Here is a 24,945-nt window from a genome sequence, read left to right on the forward strand (position 1 = left end):
AACCTTAAAATCTGCCACTGATGGAGAAGTTGCTATTTACTGTATAGAGGTAGAGTGAGCTATGTATTTACATAGATGTTGTGTAACTGCAGGGTGTTTCGTTTAAACCTGCAAGACCTTTATTTTCGCAACCGTTAGTCCTAGATGTATACTTCCAGTTGCAAAAATGTTCAAAATCAGATGCAGAGTTCAGATATTGAAAGTTTGAAGTGAAAATAAAAATCAGTCAAAAAATACAAATTCCAACAACTTGAAATTAGTACGACCAATATTCACCGAGACATGAAACGCAGCGCTTTGTGACTTACACCACTTTTCACTCACCGTCAATAACGCCTTTTGGGGGAAATATAGCAATTAACAAGTGTGTAAAATTATACGTGTGCATAGAGTGTGGTTTTTCAAATTGTTCGAGGTTTTCTCGTGTGTTTTTGCGTATCACGGCATGACATTTGCATTTATTTTTGAATAACAATGAAAAATATAAATACCTTGTTTTTTTTTTTTTTTTTTTTTTTTTACTTTGACCTCCTGTCATTCTTCTGAAAGGGCGGTAAGTTCCAATCTCATCTTTTGCACGGTCCTTTAAAACTTTAAACTGGAATATCTCCCAGATTTTGGTCGCACAAATGTCAAGTTTTTTGTGTTAGTTTATGTATAAAGTGGTAAATCACTCGGCAATTACTGATTTTGAGAAATACGAATTTTTCATTATTAATATGGGAATAATTTTCGAACTAGAGAAACCTTTGAACTTACGAACAAGCTTCAATGCACACAAAAATTCAATTAAAGCAAAAAGCTGAGAAACGTTTGGAAAGATTTAACACAGTTTACATGAAAGAAAAGCAAAGCATGAAAGAAAAACTTATCTTTCAATGGGGATTATTTCCCTAAATATAAGTTAGAAAACCTAGTGCCCGTATAAAAAGTTAAATTTTGTATGTTTTGACTTATATTTATTCTTGCTTCAAACTTTCGTTATCTTAACTCTGCAACTGATTTTGAACATTTTTTCAATTGGAAGTATACACCTAGAACTAACGGTTGCGAAAATAAAGGTCTTGCAGGTTAAAACGGACTACCCTGTATAGCTGGGACAAATCTAACCTGGCAGGATTGTGGACGTTGCGCAGATCCTAATCACAGCCGTACAACGCTGCCAGGTTAGGTTTGCCCCAACTATAGACCGTACAACACCGTAGCGACAGCCACTGGCCATCATTGGACGTTCAAAACTTGGAGTATTAAACGGGCAAAAGCGCAGCGTACATGGATACAATGCTGCTTGCATACTATTAGACTATGGCAAAAGTTGTTTGTAGTCTTGCTCTTTTCGAACGCTTGCCCGTCTACTAGAAGGGTTCGGTTGCCCATGATCCGGCTTCTCGTTGTATATCTTACCACGGGCGCCCATATGCAAAATTTGAAGAGGGGGGGGGGGTCTCAAAAACTTTCCCCATGATTTAGCAGAATATTTTCCCCATAGAAACCGATTTCAGTACAGATTAGAGATGTTGAAATTTGACATTTTTCATAACTTATTCATTAATGGCTGGAAAAGGAATTTTTATACATTTTTGCAAAGAATAAAGCACTAGAAGCAAATAAGTTCTCGTTTCTGGTTCTCATTTCTGCCCCCCTATGTGGGCGCGCTTGTATCTAACTATATCTATGTTTGCAGTAAGCAATACTTAGCTTTTTTTGTAGTAAGTTACCGCCCCAAGCCAGGGCTAAGGCAGAAATACTTAAAATATACCACCAGCTCAGTTATTCCATCCGAGGACTGCAGTTTCTTGCTTTTTAGCACTCATCAGTCCGGAATAGGAATCACATGGGCTGGTGGCGAAAATCCTCTTAAGGGAGCCAAGAGAGCTAAATAAACTGGTAGCTAAAGTAGAATTAGCGAGCCCTTACTTAGCTGGTAATACTTAGCTTTGCCTTCAATCTTTGAGTTGACCCGCACCATTGCTGCGGTCACTCGTATAGTGTGATAATTCTACATTAGCTACCAGTTTGTTTGGCTCTCTTGGCTCCTTTAAGAGGTTTTCCACCTCCAGTTTAGTTACTTCCTGTTCCGGGCTGATGAGTGCTAAAAAGCACGAAACTGCAGTTCTCGGATGGAATGACTGAGCTTGGCGTTGTATTTTATGTACATCCATGTTTATTTGTCGACCTTTGCTTAGCTTTTGAAAATGAGGATAAATGTATTAATTAGAGTAAGTAAAAAAGTGCTAATGATTGTAAATATTACCCCCCAACTTCATTATCTAAACTCTAAAGAATAAGAAAAATTCTCCCACCGAGACATGATTTATTTAATATCAATTCTAAATTAGTCTCAGAACCACAGTACGCCATCTTTCAACTCGACAACCGCAGAGAATCACGTTGCACTCATAGTAATTCCTTAATTAAAAAAGGTCGGGAACTTGTAGGCGGCAGGCTTCTTTTAATTGGGGGGAAGTAATCGGAATTCTTTCCTTTCCGGAACAACCCTCATCGAAAAGGTCGCATTCTTCAATCAAGGCGACGCCGCATTGTGGGGGTCACCTTGTTCCGGAACGATTTTTTTTGGAACGAGGTGATTGGATATCGAACGGAATCTTTCTGCACTTCGGGAGAGATCATAAGAAAAAGTGAAGCCGTAAAGTTCCAACGCGAGAGTTCTCGCATAGTTTGTTTACTGGATTGAGTAACGGTAAACTTAATGGAACTCTGAAGTGTAAAGGAATTTTCTTCTTCAAAAGTATCTTCTTATCTACAGTGCTGGGAATTAATGTTAAAGTGAAATGGAAAATGCATATTTAAATTTTATAACAAACTAAACACAATGCAATAAATAGTGGTTTTAATATCTCTAAAAATTGCACACCAGTTTTTAAAATTTTTTATGGTATAATTCATTAATTTCTTTGTTGGAAGTCAAAAGCTAGAAGAAATGTTAAAACCAAAAAAAAAAAATAAATAAATAAAAATAAAATAATAATAATAATTTGAATTTTGACATCTTGAATTCAAATTATGTTTTTTGCAGTCACGAGTGTGCGTGTGTATGTAGGCATGTGTGTTTATGTGTGTGTGTGGGGTATGTGTATGAGTGTTTGTTTGTGTGGGGGGGGGGAATGTGTATGTGTGTGTTGGCATATGTGTTTTTGTTTGTGTGTGGGGGGGGGGGAATGTGTATGTGTGTGTAGGCATGTGTGTTTGTGTCTGCATGCAGGCATGAGTATGTGTGTGTGTAGGTGTCTGTATGTATGCGTGTGTGTGTGTGTGGTTGTGTATGTATGCGCGTGTGTGTGCAGGATATGGATGCAACCTGGAGACGGCTTTCGCTATAAGAGCAGCATCGTGAGGAGCCGGTCGACGGTGATGCTGCAGAAGGTGCTGGTGGGAAAATAAAATGATAGCTCATAAAAAAGAGTCAAATAAAAGCAATAAACAATCGCGATTGCTCAAAAAAAAAAAAAAAAAAAACTTGCCCTTGACATCTAAATTATTTTTAATTAGTTAAATCAGTATTAAGCAGTAAGTTACCGTCAATTAAGCCAGGGCTAAGTCAGAACTACATGCAATGTTTTAATAGCCCGGTTATCACATACAGAGATATGGCCAGGTCATAGTCCTGGTCGTGGACTATCGCTGGTGAGATAAATTTACTTTATTAAGCAGTTTTTTGGCACAGCTTCAACGACATGACATGTGCCTCGATCTCTGTTATTCTCTGTTCCAGACGAATGAGTCCATAACAAGGACGGAACTTCAGTCTCTGGATGTAATAACCGGGCTGTCGATGTATTGCAAGAACTATCTGTTTTCGTTAGAACCTTCAGAAGACTCTCCGCCTATTTGCGCATGCGGCAGATCTGCTCTGATTTTATCAAAATAGGGAGGGAAGCCCGGAAGTAAAAGGTGCAAAATGACGTCATTTGCAATTCTTCCAAAATAGCGTCGAAAAAGACAGAGATAGCAAGTGCGAGAGGAAAGTGTCCATTCTACCTACCACCCTTTTTAAAATGGAATCTATCCCGAGTGCTAGACTTTGCTTTCGAAAACGGACAGTACTTCAATCATTCTTGAGGTCATATAATATTAATGTTTTTTTTTTTTTTTTAATTTTTATAATGGGTTTTCAGGCCTTTTCCTGCTTGGGCACTTTAAGCTCATCCCTGGTTTAAGTTTTAACAGTATAAACGGTACACCTGAGAAAGTCTCGTAAATTTCCTGTTGGGTTCAAGTTAGGGTTTTATGTCTACTCAAGTAGTCAGACTTAATTAGCTTGAAACCAGACTTTTGCGCAGTATGGATACGCTTAACAAACGGTCTGGTTTTCAGAGAAAACTCCGATGTCCCGAACGGTTTACTCTATGTCCCGGTAAATGATAAATTTGATTGTAGATGACCAAAAGAGTCTAACAATAATTTAGTGCGAAGGATTATTTAGGATAATTACTTTTTCATTTGTAACACCAGCATGTAAAGTGAATAACGGATTAGCTTGTGAAGATTTCTAAAACAAGAGATTGAAGTTAAAAAAGACTGCCTAAAAAATCGTAGCTAATAAAAATTACTTGTAATGTTATTGCTCAAATTTATATTCCTCATTCAAAGTGCTTCTCCTTATTTAAGTAACATACAAATACGAACATATAAGATATAAAGTGTTTAAATGTGTCCGCTTGTGTCATTTCTAACTACCCCTGCTTTAGAAAATATAGATTTCTTTAAAATTAAGAATCAATTTTGTATAAACGTCCAAAATCTATTCACATTGAGATCTATATTTTTCTGTAAGACTGATTTAAAATAAAGCGAATTGCAAAAATTTCGCCTTTTCTTTCAATCAATAAAGTAAAATATATACAAAGCTTTACACCAGAAGCATTTGCTAAGACAACGGTAGATGTATCGAATATTGATTCAGAACCCCCCCCCCTCCCCCAAATTATGAAAAAATTACTTAGCTTTCAAGAAGGTTAAAACGGGCCGGTGGAGAAATTTCACCTTGTTTTAGCCACTATATACGTTTAGCATGTGTTTACGTAATATTTTGTGAACACTGATAAATACAGATAAAATATGAAATGGCGATAATAATAAGGCACATAAAAAGTAATTAAAAAGCATATTGACGTAATTTTACTTGTAATAGTGCTGTCAGCCTGTTCTTTAAGTTATTGCCATCATTTCCTTGTGGGAACTTGCTATACCTGCTTACGAACATATTACAAATTTCTTAAAATGAAGAATTTGAAAAATAATAATTATTTAACTACTTTCTAGAAAATTAAAATATGGGAAAATATTTCCCTTAGACATTCGAATAGCATTCTTACAGATATATTTCCTTTTTGACTGGCAAGACATTTAATCTTCCTCCCCAAAGTGACGAAAAGACCAGATTACGAGTATTTCTGTCATATTTACATTACGCTTCGCATTTTCCTAACGTGTCTTTCTGCCGTCAATACATTATTCAATGAAGCGCTCAGAAGCACTGAACCACGCAGAAATCTAGTCACTTTTGTTGTGTTCCTTTTCCGTTTTGGCCGCGGGAAATATTTTTTGATGGGGATGGTGTTTCAATAATAATTGTTTTCTGAGAGAACACAGGTGATCATTTTTATGAACAGAGCAATGGCCGCCCTTGGATGATCTGATTACCGGAGTTTGTTTTTGGAAACAATTTGCCGAAAATCGTAAATGGTTTGAGGAATAATTCACCACGCTCACGTTTTTGTTTAGTTGTAAAACTCTTTTGGTACATTTTATCAGTAAAATGGAAGATACGTTAACTGGATTACCTAAAAGAATACGGTTTACGAACACTTTTCGTTTTAGAACATAATGGTTCATGTGAAAAATGTTTCAGAAAAGTATATTAGTTAAATTTTTTTTATACTTAATTCATGTTTTACGTATCATACAACTTTAAAATTGATATAGTAGATGATCTACTTGGAAGGTTTAGAATAAAGGAAATAATCATTATTTCAATGTAAGAAACCATAAATTTTTTCGTGATTCTATTTTAGTTACTTAATGTTTTGAAATCGTTCTCATTCTAATACAATGTCTGACTTCTGTTTTATCGACTTTTACTCTGGTAATTTTCTTTAAAAAGTATGGTAAAATGCAGTTTCATGTTTCTCATTGCTGAACTTTTTTCTTAAGTATTTCTCTCGGGATGGAGAGTAGTTGAATTATTTCTAAGAGGTGACAACAAAAATAACGTTTAGATGATTTACGTCTATATTTTCGATATAAAATACATAAACTGAGACGTTCAAAGAAATTCAATTGCAATGGTCGACAACATAGTGATCACTGACTTTCGCTATCTGCTATACTGCCGTGCTAAGCACAGATGTGGTATCTGCAGTAGAGCTCAAAATGAGAAATTGACGATTAAAGTTTTACAACTCGTTTCTTTGATTTATGACTTAATTAAATACTCAACTTGCGGTAGTTGTTTCGTAAATAACTTATCTAAAAACCGTAAGAGAGCATTTTTGTAAAAATCTTAATTTAAAATTAGTAAATGTAGTTACGACAAATTTTCTTTGCAAAACCTTTTCATATACTAAGCTATTTTCACCGTAAGTGACAATCACTAAGCATTTTTAGGGGTATCTGCACAGATACGACAAAAGTAGCTTAGAAAACGTGCTCAATGTATCATTAAATAATACTGAAAACATCTGCTTTCTTTAGACTTAGTTGTTTCGCTTTATTTTGTTAATACAAATCTAACAAAATCTACCTTCTGAAAGATACCATTTTCAAAACTCCGGACAGTTAAAACATTAATCCATAACAATTTTCTGTTTTTTATATTCAAAGAATGTTTGTTGTTTATAATGTTTTATTTTCTAGATTCATTTTTATCGAGCATGAAGATAATTTTGGCAGCAGACGATACTTAAATAAAAATATTACTGGCCGTAGAATTAAATGCGTTTTTATTTGTTTATTTATTTATTTATTTTTTGCATGAAAGAATTAGATATGAATATTTTACATGCATTTCATTTTTAGAATTTGCATTTTAAATTACCATTTGAATAGAAAAAGCTGAATATTTACTTTAACAGTTGTGCAAAGTTGTATTAGTTTTTATTACCAACCTGTATCAACTATTCAACGGTAAACTAATTTTAATATTCTGTGTTACAATAAACTGCTACATTATTAAATACGCTGCTTTACTAAGGTATAAAAGTCGTATCTACAAATTACTAAGGAAAAAAGTGGTAACTGCGCAGATGCCACTTTAAAGGCTTAGTATTTGTCACTTACGTTCAAATTGCTTTAGCAAACTAAGCAAATTTGCAGTTACGACTTTTTTCTTAAAGCTTTTTTTAATATTTCGCGTTCACAAATCGCCAAAAAACTTGAGATTTAGGTAAATTAAATTACTAACGACCACCTGGTGACAATAACTCAATTTTGATAAAATGTGCAGATACCACATCTGTGCTTAGCACGGCAGTATAGCACTCGACCGCAGTTAAATCATAGATGTAGCATAAACGAGATACAACAATGAGAAACCAGTTCCATGGACAACCGAGAGCTCTTCCAGTAAACGGGCAAGCGTCCAAAAAATGTACAAGAGCAAACAACTCTTACCGTAGCCTGATAGGATGCAAACAGGGTTGCAGTCTAGTAGGCTACGCTTTTATCCGTTTACTTCAAAAATTCTTCAATGGCGGCCAGTTGCTGTAGCTACGGTGTTGGGCATCTAGTTTACATCTATGGATTTAATAGGTATAAATAACCATTACTCTCATATTCCCTAGACAGCCAAACCGCCAGTCGAGGCCTTCTTCAACCAATGAGAAGACATTGGTTGAAGAAGAAGACACTTGAGTTTTCATCTATAGTTCAAGTGTTTGACCAAGAGTCGAATTGTGTGGTTACTTAATTATCAACAGCAGTCAACAGAAAAATTGCATCATCTTAAACCTTCATAAATTTTACAAAATACATGCAGTTTAATAATTTTAAATACAGTAAAACCTCTAAAGTTGACCTCCTTTGTAAGTTGACCCCTTGTCTAAATTGATCCAGGTAGATAACTGTAGTCCCATGGTTTATGTCTCAACCTCTAAGTTCCCCACTAAAAGACTGCACCACAAGTGGTCTACTTATGCAGGTTTCACTGCAACTATTACTTAATGCTATAAATTAATGAGCAATATTAAGAAAAATATTGTTAAGTACTTACGGCAAAATTCCTGAGCCTGCCAAGAACTCCTTTGTTTCGTCTTTCCAAAACAGGGGACACAGAATAATCTCCATTTTTACAGTCATGTCCGTGTTTCGGGTTAGAACACCTACGTTCACAGTCACATTCCTCATGTCCATCCATGGCAGGCTGACCGTTCGAGGTCACAGACTCCCTGACCATGGATGCCACTCCAGAATCTCCCATATCAGGGAGTTCTGTCGCTAGTTCCGACTGTTCGTCTGTGCCATCTGTACCATCAGATTTCGCTTCAGTTCGTGCCAAAATGGCAGAGGTGAACTCGGCCTCCGTGTAAGCTCGTTCTTTTTCTTTGGACGTTTCTTTGGTGAGGTCTGAGAGGTCTTTATTCGTAGTGGAGTGTCCTTCAGACACCGGACGCTCCTTGTGTAAGCTCCTTCTGGACCTGTCCGGCCCGTTCTTCTTCGAGTCCGGACTGGCTGGTCTTCGGTGGACGATCACTTCACCTGCCGAATTTATGCTGGGTAGCAAGGAAGAGGTCACGTCCCATTCGAAGTCCTCTGTGGGTTCATAATAAATATGTCGGTTGGGAAGCGTCAAATGGCTACAGTCTGAAATACAAATAGTTAAATTTACTCAAAGTCATAAACAAGGATAAAAATTAAAAACATTCTTTTAATGCATTCAAAACTACCTTGTTGTGCATTAGCGCAGCCATGATTTCATTTAGGTTTTCCAATGAAACTTGCATGTACTCAAATTATAGTTTATGCATAGAAACCGGATAGTTGTATGAAAAAAAATGGACATTTTCATTTTTGTTTTGCCATTCTCTTACTCATTTGAGTTGCCATTTTTTTAAACTTATTTCGGAGAGAGTCTAAACCTTATGGACCCTCCCCTTAGCTACGCTATTACTGTTCTATACAAAACAAATAAAAAGGAGCAGTAAATGAATCTAACAAAATAATAAAGATACTTGTACGAACCAAAATTGGATGGATTTGAAAAATAGTTATGTATGTATGTTAAAAAATGGTATTTAGTAAATTTGAGGATATACTGGCAATTGATAATTTTGGTAGAATGCCTATTATTGATGTATTTCCCCCATCATTTATTTTCACCTGAGAAATAATGACATTGATAAGGTCTGTCACGGAGGTGAGATTCACGGAGGAGAGGAATTTTCCATTTATATAGGCTTAATAGATACATTTTTTTTAAGGAATCTGTTTTTCTTCGTTGTTACAATCTGCACATGTTAAGCAAATGAAAACATGTTCATTTCTTTTTCTACATTAATTTACATCCCTGAAATTCATGTTCACGGGGGTGAGAAGTCAGAATAACCACACTGAGTTTTTAAAGCAAAGTCTTGTTCTTCGACAAAAATTTCACAACTTCAACTATGACTGAAAATAAACAAGGCAACTGCCCCCCTTGTATCATGGGAAATGAAATCTGATGTCATTACTGACACGTGTTAATGAGGAATGGCATTTTGTGTTTAGGTAACGGAGGTGAGAATTTATTGTGTGACGTGACTCCTTGTCCTTCTAAAATGAACTAAAACACAATATTAAAAAAATAAATATGCTTAAACAATTAGTATTTGAGACACTTGTGAAAAGAATAATAAATAAATGAGTATATACTTTTAATTAAACAAGTTATTAATAACATAAACAATCACACAAGGTGTGTGACATGCCACGGAGGTGAGAATTCACACATGTTGTGAACCAAAAAGATACTAAAATAAAAATTATTATTAAAAAATTGTTGGCAGGTTTAAATAGATATATTCTTTTTGTAGTAAGTTACCGCCCTAAAGCAGGGCTAAGGCAGAAATACTTAAAATACACCGCCAGCTCAATTATTCCATCCGAGGACTGCAGTTTCAGACCGGTAATTTACTACAAAATACCATGCTTTGCCATCAATCTTTGAGTTGAACCGCACCATTGCTGCGGTCGCTCATTTGGTTTGCTAATTCTGTATTAGCTACCAGTTTGTTTGGCTCTCTAGGCTCCCTCAAGAGGTTTTCCGTCTCCAGCTCCTATTCCGGGCTGATGAGTGCTAAAAAGCACGAAACTGCAGTCCTCGGATGGAATAACTGAGCTGGTGGTGTATTTTAAGTAGATATATTCTTGATGAAATTTAAAATCATTGTTAAATTAATTGTTCCTTAACGTTTTTACAGAAAAGGCGTGTGACAGATAAGTTACACTTTTTGAAGAATGACCCTTATACGTTGCATTAAACTGCTAATATTGCTTCGCTGTGCTAGCGGCCCCTTTAGGCAGCTATTGCACCGCCCAGAATCACCATGCGAATAATTTTCATAATTATGTTTTCTTATTAATTATTCTGTGATCTTAATTAAGTTTTATATTTTCGATTAAACCAGTTCTTCTCTCCAAAGATGCCACCAAACTAATTACCCAAGTTCACACGAAACAGAACTTTGCTGAATATGATGGCGTTTTTGAGTAATTGATAAATGATAAATGCAAACCTGACATCCTTTTCCTTTACGACAGACAGGTTTTCGTCATTTCCGGCGAAACTATGTTTCCGTTAAGCGAAAAAATAAGCAACATTATTTCATAAAAATTCATTCATTGAGAACAAATAATGATATGTGAGGAATAGAAGTTATATTATCTGTTTGAAAGCACTGCTAATAATACTAACTAGGAAATCAATCTTATATTATTAAAAACTGAGCGTTTGTACCTACGTATGTATGTCAGAGTTACTTCTCCCGAACGCCAGTAAACTGACCATCGAACCAAGTATCGATGGATTCGTCATTTTCCCGTCTTAATATTTCGATTCCTCCGATAATAATTAGCGGATATATTAACTAAAAACTATTTATTATGACACATACATTTCAACATAGAATCCCTATTTTGCGAAGGCTTTCCTCCATTCAAATTATTATTCACTGCTTCATCTCAACTTTCCGTAACAATGCTTTTATTGAAATTTGTAACGTAAAGAAAATTATTGAGACGAAAGATTTGTTGCTTTTTTTTTCGAATATGAACAAGTAAAATTTTAGATTTTGTTTTAAAGACTTTTTCTGTAATCGAGGGATTTAAAATGTTTACTTTTTGGTTATTTTTTCGCAATCTGCCGCAAAATTTTACTGATTTTTTTGAGCAATCACGATTGCTTATTGTTCTCGCTTGACTGTTTTTGGGGTTCCTTTGATTTTTCCCACCGCCACCCTCCGCATCATCACCGTCGACGAGCTCCTCACGATGTTGCACCTCTAGCGAAAGCCGTCTCCAGGTTGCATCCATGTCCTACACACACGCGCATACATACACAACTACACCTACACACACACACGCACACACACAAACACATACACACACTTACATACACACACATACACATACACCTACACACATACACAAACACACACGCATACATACAGACACCCACACATACACACACAAAAACATACACACACACATACACAACTACCCACACATTCATGCCTGCACACAGACACAAACACATATGCCTACACACATACACATACCCCCCCCACACATTCATACACATACATACACATAACCCGTACACACAAACATATACCCCCACACACAAACACACACTCATGAATGCGAAAAACATAATTTGAATTCAAGATGTCAAAATTCAATTTTTTTTTTTTGTTCAAGCCTGAATGTTGAACATGTGTCACTTGACATAACTTTTCTTTTCCATGTAGGCCGTGCAAAGCCGGGCGACGCAGCTAGTTTAAATGAAACAGAAGATATGTGTATGCATGTTCTCTATACAAATCCAGTTTACGTTGGATCTCGACCAAATTTGGCAGCGAGGTAGTGTACTTGGACACCCGAGAAGGAACAAAGGGGTATTTTCGAACACCAAAAAATAACCGAACAGTTCGAATTTTAAAATTGATAGTATATATGACTAATGTATAAAGCAATGGAGGGCATTACGATATTTGGAAATTTCTAGCTATAAGTCAAAGAAAAAAATTGTGTTCCATATTACTACCATACTTTAATAAATAAATTAGTTTAAGAATCATCGCAAAAGACATGAGACAAGCGGACTTAAGAGCTGGGGTTTTATTCCATAATGCGTCCTTTGGTCATTTAGAATTCTATTCCAATCTTGTCCGACTTTTGTACTTTGATTGTTCAATTGAGACGTAGTTATGCAATTCGTTCCCTAAACAATCCAACCATTTAAGTATTAGTGTCCCTTTTTAAGAGTAACTATTGAACTACAGATAAGCAATTTTTTATGCTTAAATAAAAATAGATACAAATAAAAGTAAAACTTAGTTTCAAGCGTCCTCCATAACCAACAAAATCCCTTTCTTTACTTTTCAATTGATACTGAAAGCAATCGATTTAGGTTAAGACTTCAATTCCTTGAGAGAATAGAACCATTAGCTTAGCCGCATTCTTTGCAAATTCCCATTCCTGTACAAAGACCTTTCCAAACTTAAGATGTTATCTAGAACCTGCGTATTGAAATTCAATATCCAGAGTCAAATGGCTATATCCGTCCATCAACAATGGCGGGGGAAAAAAACGAAAACCTACCTATAACAATTTCAAGGTCGCGTGCGTTCGAAACTTTGCTTATGCCGGTGGCAACACTCGTGAACACATTTAAAGACTGGTGTTTTTTGCTTGATCGCACGATGTAATAACAAGGGAGAAGTCCTTTGACTTTTTGGCAGGCTTTCGAACTGAGATTGCAACTTGAAGCTGGTATTTGATGGACAATTTCAGAATTAACCAACGCCAAGCCAACGTGACGTTCGAAATGGCAGTAATATCCAAATAACATAGAATTATGGATTTTTCATATGCGATAAACGCTGAAGAATGATTTTAAAGAACAGTGGTCAGTCGTTTGTGGGAATTTCTCTTCAGAAAATATATCAATTTTACTTTCTTAAAAGTAGGCTTATGCATACTTTTTGAAATTTCAAAGGAAAAAAAGATTAGCTTTCCATAATATTTAGTTTGCAAGTACATAATCTATTCAAAGTCATAAAAATGTTTATGGTATTGCTTTTTCAGCTGTTTTTGAAAATTGTTTTGTGAGTGTTTAAAAAAAGCATGGAATACCAAGAGATTGGTCATGATCATCCCTAGTATTGAACGCTTCTTATTGTTGTTGACTTATTCCCCACAATCCAGATACAGGTTGAATCACTCCACAAGCTCGCGAATCTTCAAAAAATTAAAATCAAGTTGATGAAACTCTTCTTAATAAACAAATCAGTAGGATATAGTGACAAATATTACTTTGGATATTTCAACAATTGCTCTCCCCAAATGAAATCTTAATCTACCGTGCTCAAGCAATCAAGTTGATAAACCAGTAGTTTGTAGAAAAACATGCTATTTAATGAGCTAGGCTTAAGAAAGCTTTCTTTACTAAAGAAGAAAACTAAAAACAAATAATAAATAAATTGCTCGCCGTTTTTAACTGTTAACTTCAGAGAAATACAATCCTTAACATTAACTAGAAGAAATAATGAAACAAAAATTGTTTCAAGCGAAGATTGTTTGCCTTGTTAAGTTCAATTAGGAAATTTAATCTTTCTTTCGTTTATTTTATTGTTTTCGGATGAAGAAAGTTGAAATATAAGCAGTAAGAAAATGTACCTCTTCTGATATTTTCACCATTAACATACAAGGACATTTGATCCTGTTCAAACTGAAAAAAGTGGTTTGTTATTACGATGGAGAAAGAACAAAAATAGTTAAATCTTTCTTGCAGCTTTAAATAGTTTTCTATTTCATTTAGACCAGTGGTGGCCAACGTTTTTCTACCCGAGGGCCGCACCTCATATTAAAACGATTCTCTCGGACCAGAACGCAAATAAAATTTCAAAATATTTCAATTGTTTCTTATTAACTTGGTACTCTATTGGGAAAACTCTTAACTACTTAACTCTATTGGGAAAGTATGGAGAAGGAAAATAATTAAAAACCAATAACTGTTGTTATCACTAGTATGCTTTGTTAATTAAATGCATCTGTTATTTCCAAGGTTCGTGATTTTTTATATATTTAAAAAAAATAAAAAGTCTGATTTTTCTTATTTAAATCGGATTTTTTTTTAATGTTTAAAAGTTTGTTGATATTAATTACTTTACATTTATAAACATCATATATTTCATACAATAGATGAATCCATTCAACTTACTTTTAAAATTTAGATTAGTTCTCAAACTATTCAATAATATTTTAAGATTTATAAATACGTTATAATAATTAGATAAGATGTGATTTTGATTTATGCTTTGCTTAGGTTTCCATTATCATGTACGTTTTTAGCGTAAAATTTTGTGTTGAACTATTACTTTTCTGAATTATATTAGTTATATTAATCATGGTGCATAAGAAAAACTCCAAATTTTAATTTTGTTCTAAAATGTAATTTTGGAGTAAAAGCAGTAGAGTGAAAATCTGTTACACACACAGAAAGAGGGATGTATGTAGTTTTGCCTCTTGAAGTTAAGATAGTATAATGAAATGTAGTTAAATTTAGAGAAATACATTCTAAAAATGCAAAATTAATTTATAAAAGTAAACTCAACTGGTTTTAATTAATGATTTTGTTGAAAAAAATCATTTAATTCAAATTTATTGATTTAAATCAATGATTTTTTTTTAAAAATCACTTGATTTAAATCACGATTTAAATCAGCAAACCCTGGATATTCCTAAACCAATTTCTGAATATTTTGCATCAAATTTGTAAAATTGTGATTAATCATGCTTTTCGATTGGTAACATTAAACAAAAACAAGCTGATGTGTGCATCACATGACTTCCTTTTACTCCAATTTAATGTCATTTTCTCATTATTCGCAGTTTTAATATTATTCAATAGTTTACTCTATAAATATCACCAACAGATGCCAAATTGAAACCAAATGGAAAAAAATAAAAAATAAAAAACAATCGCCAAGTTTGTCGCCAAGTTGGCGAAAAAACTTGGCGACCAAAAGACTGTCGATATATCGCCAAGTGTCAGCCAAATTATAACACCACTTGAGTTTGCATCGAAATTAACAATGATTTCCCCCCAAAAAGGGGCAAAAGACCCTATTTGGAGCATCTGAATGCAACCAAAAAAGAAGGTGCACAACTAGATTCCACTAGGAGTCTACGTACCAAATTTCAACTTTCTAGGACATTCCGTTCTTGAGTTATGTGACATACATACACACATACGCACATAATTAACTCGGGGATCGTTCAAATGGATATTTTGTGTGTCTGTACGTTCCTAGGCACATATCCACGTTTGGTCGGGTTGAAAAAAATAAACTCAACATTCATTCGGGGGTGAGCAAAATGGAAATTAAAGTCGATTTTTCGGTGAAATTTTTTTCGCAAATACTTCCTTTTTTGTAAAAGGAAGTAAAAAAGAAAAAAAAAAAAAACAGGCTGGATGCAACCCATGGATCGTAGGTTGAGTACCACGGATTTAAACTATAATTTTACACATAATATTTGTTCACCATATCATACTGGTTTGTTTATTAAGAAGAGTTACCTCATCTATGTTATTTATTTATTTACTCTTTTTAAAGATTCACGAGCATGTAGACTTGATCTTCCCTGTAGCTAGATCAGAGGGGAAAAGTCAACAACAACAATGAGAAGCGTTCAATACTCGCGATGATCATGACCCACCTTCTGGTGTTCCGTGCTGAATTTTTCAAACACTCACAAAACAACTTTCATAATTGAATTCCGTTAACTTGACTTTCAAGAACAAGTCAAACAAGGCTTCAGAAAAGATTTAGATGACTCCTGAGAACATTGACCTTAATAAATAAAACAATTGTTTTTAAGGACGAGGGAAATTTTCCTTTATCAAATAAAACAAAGGAAGAGGAAATATGTATGTCCAAGAACTGTCAATGTCTGATAATAAAATAATGTGTCGAATTTGTAGGAGGAACAATGGGAAAATTCCAAAATATTACATTCCAAGCAGACTATACTAAGAATATCAAGAAAGCTGGCCTTTATGACATAAAAGAGAAGATTTTTTTTTTCTTCTAAGACAGTTAAGTAACAGCTTACACAATTATCTATTTTATCTTTAACAGCATTTCTTGTGCTGAAAAAACGAACGCTAGCATGTTACAAGTTTATCATATGTATGTCAAATTTGCAAGAATACTTAATAACTTACGTAATTCAGTTGCAAATGTTCTTTACAGCAAATTGTAAAAGAGAAATTAATTAACTAATGCAGCTGTAAGATTCAGATTTTCCCTTGAAACTCTTACTCTTTGTTTAGTTACATTGTTTCTGTGAAACTTTTCAAACTAGTATGCAGACAAAAATGTACTGTATTTGTGTGTCCAGACATGGGCGGTAGAATAGAAAAAATAGCGGAAAAAATTCAATTCATTTAGGACATTTTTTTTTTGCAGTCTTGGCTAACAATGTAGTGTACCCTGGAGCAGAATTTTTTTAGCACTCTGTGAAGCATATTAAAAATCTCAAAAATTGCTTGCAAGACGAATCGACCAATCGTGAAATGCATAAAAATAAAATGCTAAACTTAAAAACTAGAAGTACATGCTACCTTTGGCTTGTATACCAGAACCCAGTAAATACATTACATATCTTTGTTCGTTGAAATTTTAGATTTTTTCTTTATTCTTTTTCAACAAAGAAATAGGCCTTTCTTAAGATTCTGCAGCGCACGTCGCGCAGTTTCTGCTACCGAAATGGTGTAAATCTTTACTAATAATAAAGCTGAAAGTCTCTCTGTCTGTCCGGATCTCTGTGACGCGCATAGCGCCTAGACCGTTCGGCCGATTTTCGTGAAATTTGGCACAAAGTTAGTTTGTAGCACGTCGGTGTGCACCTCGAAGCGATTTTTCGAAAATTCGATGTGGTTCTTTTTCTATTCCAATTTTAAGAACAAAATTATAATAAGATGGACGAGTAAAATACGAAATTATCATAACGTGGAACCGTAACATGGGCACAAGCCAATTGGCGAGATACGAAATTATCATAACGTGGAACCGTAACTTGGATACAAGCCAATTGGCGAGAAAATTCAGCATACATTATTTGTAAATATACTGGCGAACCGAAAGACCTTTTAATTTTTCTATTACGGACGAAGCCGTGCGGGTACCACTAGTTTAAAATATAAGAGGGGAAAAATATGCGATACCAAAAATCAGCGTTCTTATGCTAAAAGATTATACTTGTGAAGAATTTTTACATCAAATCAGTATTAAACGATAGGCACGTTTTAAGCTGATAGTAATATCCTTACTCTGTGTAATTCTATCTCTGTGGAAAAATGAATTCTAGCATTGTTAGAAATCAGAGGTATAACCGGTGTTTGAAGAGAACTCATATCTGGATGCAATATGAAATTGAAACATGGGGAAAATGGAAATACGAACTGTATTACAACACATTTTGTTATTTTTGAAACTTCACTATTGATGAGTACTATGCATTATAGGGAAGATGCGTCTTCGCTATAATGCCCAGTTTCAAATAAATGTGTAGGCGTCACCATTGTTTGCAGATGATACTATGAAAAAATGTTTTTTAAACCTATTATTAGGAATTTTACATTTTCCTCTGGTTTCAACTGGTACTGGTTTCAACTAGTTTTGTGTTGTGAAAGATTATTAAAAGCATTTAATTATGAACTTCCCCTTCCCTTCGGGTCTTGATGTGTAGTTTAAGTGTTTACATGTAACCCATAAGTGATCTGATGTGAATATAAACAACTACCATTGTTATTTTTCTGATGTTTTTGAAAGATTAGATTTTGATGCAAATCATACTTTTTCTGCATGTTTCACATACAGAATCTAAAGTTAAGTCATTGAACTTCTGTTTCCAATTACCTCAACTGACCCTACGGAGAAATTTCTGAGGCTTGCATTTGTTTTACGAATTGAGATAAAAATCCTCTTTATTTGAGGTTCACACAGAAATCATAATAAATATTGCGCATATTACATACGAATTTACTCTCACTTTCTGCTCATACAGATCATCATCTATTCTTACGTTGCACGAGACTGCATTGCATAGATATTTTAGTGCTAGGAAGCATTTAATTTACTGTGAAAAATGTTTAGAGTACCGTTTTGATGAAAACAGTTTTTTTCTTCAATATGCGTACCGGTTGCTGAAACCGCTCGACACTACGACACCCGTCACAGATTCTTGAGAAGATCTGAAAACTATTTCTGGATTGGAATTTTTTTTTTAATCGCTTTCAATGCCGATAAGTGGAATTCAGAGTATGCAAACTAGTTCAGAATGAAACAAGAAGAAAAGGATGAAATTATACAGATAAAATAGGATGGGAACTGAAGCAAGACACCAAGTTCAGCGTCGTTGATTTGAGAAACTGGAAAAGTTCATGTATAAAATGGAACTATGGAAGACTATAAAGTATAATTTTTAAATTTAGCTTGATTTACAGGCATCCCTTGTTGATGATTCATAATAGGTTTTATGATTCTTCACTACGCACTTTGTAGATAAAGAGCAATAATGGGGTGGTTTCCTTCAGTCAAAAGTACTACTTTTAGTCATTGAAATGGAAAGAATGAGCAAAAAAATGACATGACCCAGAAAATACGTTCCTTTTTCCAAGTTTTTTTTTTTAATTAATTTTTTTAAATGTCCGATTTTTCAAATAAGGCGTGGTCTTCATGACGTCACAAATGATGCACTTTGCCGCATCTTTCTACTACGTTTCCACGTTATGCTAATCAAGAAGCGAATTAAAATTGCGCTCTACGCTAGCTATCAACCATATTATTGTAAATACACTTGAGTAAAGATACGATGGCAACACAGAATGGCATTTCATCATTTGTGATGTCATCGGCAAGAAATGTAAACAATGAACGATCACCGATTTAAGTATTTTTTTTTAAATATTAAACTTAAACAAATTATTTTAAAAATGATCAGATTCTATGTTTTTAAGCATGCTCTTTCAGAAAAAAATACTTTTAAAATTTTGGAAACGACCCCATTATGCATACTTTTCGCAATGTACTTTTTTTTTCTCAATTAAATTTATTTATTTTTTAGTTTGTGTGTGGTCTGAGTACTAATCAAAACCATATGAGCTCAGCACTGTGAACATATTGTTGAAGTAAAGACTTCATCACTGCTACAGAAACAGTAGTATCAAAGACCCCTTAGAGGAGGGGGAGAATTCCACGGTATCAGATGAATCAACTGTCGCACTTAACACCCTACAAAGATTCTAAAAATTGTTAGATTCCTCTTTCATTACAAAAATTTAATGAATAACTCGAATTCTATCTCTATAGAATGAAACTAAATTTTGAAGGATTCCAGAAACATTTAAATAAATATGTTTTTGCCCAAAAATTAGACCTCTCTCATAAAATAAGTCTCTTGCCTTAAAAGAATGACAACAATTTTTTTTTCTTCATCTGTGTGTTGTAGCATTCTACATTTATTTAGATTCGTCCAAGAACACGAACAAAGGCTTGACATTCTTATCACGTGTCTTAATTCATCATCAGACTATTTGTTGTAAGTCATTGACGCTCCGTTCTACAAAATGGGCAGCGTGATATTTTGTCATTTTTTTCTCCTACATTCAAAAGACTTCCGTTGATTGTTACAGTCATTTGCTACTGCAGCATGTATATGCATTAGAGAACAAGTGATTAAAAATGAGAGGTGTAAAGTATGTAATGTAAGATGTAAAGTATGTGCAGTAAGATTGTTCTTAAGCCACATGAACGCTTGTCTATCGTGACCACAGCTATAACCAGTGCCATAAAACAGGAAGAAACGTTGTTATATGCTTAGTTTTCTCACAATTAATCCAGAAGAACCCGCAACATCTCAGCTAGCACTGATTCTTGCTGAGATGGTATAGGGTGCATCATACGTTAATTTGCCAGTTAAACAACTTTATAGCAAGGCTGTACACTTCTTTTCTCTAAGGTTGCATGCATACACGTGACGATTGTTTTACACGGACGGAACTATATAAAAATATACAAAGGAACAAATGTGCTTTTGCTTGCTTACGCGTGACGATTGTTTAATACGGACGGGACTATATAAAAATATGCAAAGGAACAAATGTGCTTTTGCTTGCTTACACGTGACGATTGTTTAATACGGACGGGACTATATAAAAATATGCAAAGAAACAAATGTGCTTTTGCTTGCTTACACGTGACGATTGTTTTACACGGACGGGACTATATAAAAATATGCAAAGAAACAAATGTGCTTTTATTTGCTTACACGTGACGATTGTTTTAAACGGACGAGAATATATAAAAATATGCAAAGAAGCAAATGTGCTTTTACTTGCTTACACGTGACGATTGTTTAATACGGACGGGAATATATAAAAATATGCAAAGAAACAAATGTGCTTTTACTTGCTTAAATGTGCCAATTGTTTAATACGGACGGGACTATATAAAAATATGCAAAGGAAAAAATGTGCGTTAGCTTGCTTACACGTGACGATTGATTTATACGAACGGGACTACATAAAAATATGCAAAGAAGCAAATGTGCTTTTACTTGCTTAAACGTGACGATTGTTTTATAAAGACAGGACTATATAAAAATATGCAAAGAAAGAAATGTACTTTTACTTGCTTACACGTGACGATTGTTTTACACAGACGGGACTATATAAAAATATGCAAAGAAGCAAATATGCTTTTACTTGCTTACACGTGACGATTGTTTTACATGGACGGGACTATATAAAAATATGCAAAGAAGTAAATGTGCTTTTACTTGCTTACACGTGACGATTGTTTTATACTGATGGGACTATATAAAATATGCAAAGAAGCAAATGTGCTTTTACTTGCTTACACGTGACGATTGTTTTATACGGATGGGACTATATAAAATATGCAAAGAATCAAATGTGCTTTTACTTGCTTACACGTGACGATTGCTTAATACGGAAGGGACTATATAAAAATATGCAAAGGAATAAATGTGCTTTTACTTGCTTACTCGTGACGATTGTTTTATACAGACGGGACTATATAAAATATGCAAAGAAACAAATATGCTTTTACTTGCTTACACGTGACGATTGTTTTATACGGATGGGACTATATACAAATATGCAAAGAAACAAATGTGCTTTTACTTGCTTACATGTGACGTTTGTTTTATACGGATGGGACTATATACAAATATGCAAAGAAACAAATGTGCTTTTACTTGCTTAAATGTGACGATTGTTTAATACGGCCGGAGCTATATAAAAATATGCAAAGGAACAAATGTGCTTTTGCTTGGACAAACGATCTAATAACTATATGAACTAACATATGACTCTCAGTAATTGGAACTAGGGGTCGTGTGCTCGTAGAAAAATAAGTAGGCTTCTTTTTCGCGAAGTGCACAATAATGGAGGTACCAGCAATTAGCCACCGACATTTTCCAGACATCAGTTTTAAAGGTAAGATTTTTGATCAAAGTTGTGAATTTTTAAACGGGGAACGTTAAGGAAATTGACATGAATTTACCCAACTGTAATTTTTAATGAAAGCATATGAATTTAATAAAAGTCTATGTCGATGGTTTCTTATTTCGCTCTAGAGAATCCCACAAAGTTCTACAAATTCCTCATATTTTCTTTTTATTCCACTCACAAATCTTATCTTTCAGAAATGCAGGGACCATATACTTCATTCGAATGTAAGGGGGTTGTATATTTATTACTACAAACTAGTCTCGCAGTTCTTCAACAAAGCTGTTCCAAATAGTTCCATTAGTGTTGTTTTATTGTTGATTCTTTTTATATCTCTCCTTCTCCCCCCGAGCAAAACTAAGTAATGCTTTAGTTCCTATTGTGGGTTTCACGTGGAGAGTTTTAGGATGTTTGGGATAAACGATCTATGAAAAAGTTGAATAGTTTTGTATTCGTATTTAAATACTTTATTATTCTGCATTACTAAATTAAAAATGTTCTACAGCAGTGGCATCGCTACGGGTAGGGGGATAGGGGATAGGGGGGGGGGGTTCGCCCCGGATGTCACCCGATGTGGGATTGCAAGTTTTTGAAAAATATGTAGTTAAATTGCATTTTTAAGGCTACAAATTTAAAAAATTTCCGAGGGAAAACCCACAGATCCCCCATTTTTAATTGGTTTTTGTACATTAGCCCACTTAAAATTTCGTTATAACACAAATGTAGTTGTTTCTGAAAATGGTATGAATTTTATGTTGACATAAAATTTTATTATTTTTTTCTTTGCGTCTGTGGGAGGGGAGACATCCAAAATTACCTCCCCGGGTGTCACCTATGCTAGGTACGCCACTGGCTACAGCACTAAAAAATACAGCTTGATCAAGTGTACCTCAATTAGTGGTTATTGCTTCCTCCCAAAAATTTCCTAATTCAGCAAATTTTCACGATTCAGCAAATTTGGACACAGTATTGCAATATTGCGATTTTTTTAAACGTTTGTTTAACAATTTTTGAAAGAACATTTTCGCTGTCATTTATTTGTAGCATGTCATGCTCCCGACCGTAGTCTGCTGTCCTTCCTTGGTTATTCATGAAAAATATCTATTTATATTATTGTCTTAAAAATCACTTGAAGAAATGATTTTATTTTCATTTTCGTTTTTCAAAATGATGTGAAATGTTTCTTATTAGATACAGGCATATGTGGATTCTCGCATTTTATCATTCGGTAGTTTCATTCGGTAAGTTGAGAATTTCCCCCTTTATAAACTATTCTCCATTTATACACGTAAAAGAAAAACGATTTACTTATATGTGATGTAACAGAAAACACTTACATATGAGTATTAAGTATAACAGATAAAAATGAAAATAATCTTACTTTGATAATAGGAAATGGAATTTTTCTGATTCCCTTTTTTCCCGCTAAGAGGAGTGAAGACACCTCGACCAAAGTCAGCTATAACCTAAAACGAAGATTAGAAAATCAGCATTTTTTCATACCATTTAAATACTGCTTTAAAATTAATCAAGTTTTATCGTAAAAATCAACTGAGTGTATTCCTAGGGAAAACATTTAGTTTTATTGCTGGGAAAGTAACAATTGTGGAAAAAAAAACACGTTTTTTAAACCGCGAACAACTTATTGTCAAGCAATGAAAAACCATCTGTTTCAAGCACAGAAGATAAAAATTTTTGATTAATCCTTTACATGAAATACACCGCCAGCTAAGTCAATTCCAGCCGATGACTGCAGTTTCGTGCTTATTAGCACTCATCAGCCCGGCATAGGAGTGACTGAGCTGGAGGTGGAAAACCTCTTCAGGAAGCCTAGAGTGCCAAACAAACTTGTAGCTAATACAGAATTATAGCTTCCAGTATCCTATACCGGGCTGATGAGTGCTAATAAGCACGAAATTGCAGTCCTCGGCTGGAATTGACTTAGCTGGCGGTGTATTTCATGTATTTCTGCCTTAGCCCCAGCTATAGGGCGGTAACTTACTGAATAATCCTTTACATATTTAAAAAAATTAAATGATTACATAATAACATACTCCTCTTATTTACACTTTTTGAACAATACAAACTACAGTCGAGCCCGTCAAATTACTAAGGTTAACATTGATAATTAGTCACATTACATCTTTTAACCGATATTCTAATAAGCGGACTCGACTGTAGTGCTTTTTCTTTTCAGAGTAAATTAGACAGTGATCTCAAATGAGCATGGTGCTGGTAATTTTAGAGGTGTAAAAGAGTAAATACAAAAGCCTGTTGTAAAAATAGAAATCAGGGATTTTAACTTTGCCTCAATTACCGTATGCTTGTAAATCAGGTCAATGTGTAGGTTAACTTGCGCGAACTTTCAATGCCAGTTCAATTAGTAAAGTTAATTCGCCAAGCGACTACGTTAATCTCCTTAAATTTCAGATATATACGACGTTCGTTTGGTGACCAGTTAGTACGTGTACTATCATCCATTAATTATTCGTATTAGCGTAGCTCCCAGATTAGTTCGAGAGGCTCCCGAATTTTAATGCATTTTCCTGAATCAAGAACAAATCTCCTGAACTGTCATCAAAAGTCATGGAAGTCTTAAACAGGGTGTGCGATTAGAGAGAAAATCTCGTATAGAGTTTCTGCGGATAATTTCTACTTAAAGTCAAGTGTTCAAAATCAATTTTTAGACTTAATAATGCTTTTACTCACAATAGTAGTTTCTGTTTACCTTTGTACAGATAGAGCACTTTGCATGTATAATTTCCAAATTTGAAAAAATTATCTTAACTAACTTAACTAGAAATATTAGCAGATACATTAGGAATTTGCTGTATTAATGTTTTTTTTTTGTTAGTAAACGCTAAGATTATCCTAGTAAAATGTAAATGGACTCCTACAGTAAAAAAAAAAACCCTTTCAGTACCACAGTAAACTCTCGATTATCCGCTAGCGGATTATTCGCGAGTCATTTAACAATCAGGAACATGTATTTCCATTGTTCAAAGCAAATACCAATGGCTGTTTTTTGGTTGAAAATTGTAAATCAACTCAGTTTTTGTTTTATTTACTTATTGTGCTATCTTCATCATACATACACTCGTATTTATTGATGTTAATTTCTATTGTGAAAATGTACCTAACATTTTTACTGTACTGTATCTATTTTCACTGTCTGAGGAAAGTAGTATTAT

At 34.4% G+C, this 24,945-nt stretch overlaps 1 protein-coding gene across 1 annotated transcript in view; it reads right to left on the reverse strand.

Annotated features, from left to right (window-relative positions):
- The window catches only part of LOC129219867 (uncharacterized), an 80,948-nt gene that overhangs the window by 42,533 nt on the left and 13,470 nt on the right, over window positions 1-24,945 (reverse strand). Inside the window, exons 2-3 of the mRNA XM_054854181.1 lie at window positions 23,136-23,220; window positions 8,231-8,820 (exon numbers count right to left, since the gene is read on the reverse strand). Of these exons, the coding sequence (XP_054710156.1) occupies window positions 8,231-8,820; window positions 23,136-23,220 (675 nt within the window). The remainder of the gene's footprint in view (window positions 1-8,230; window positions 8,821-23,135; window positions 23,221-24,945) is intronic.

Source organism: Uloborus diversus, chromosome 1, assembly GCF_026930045.1.
Source record: "Uloborus diversus isolate 005 chromosome 1, Udiv.v.3.1, whole genome shotgun sequence".
NCBI classification, from domain to species: Eukaryota; Metazoa; Arthropoda; class Arachnida; order Araneae; family Uloboridae; genus Uloborus; species Uloborus diversus.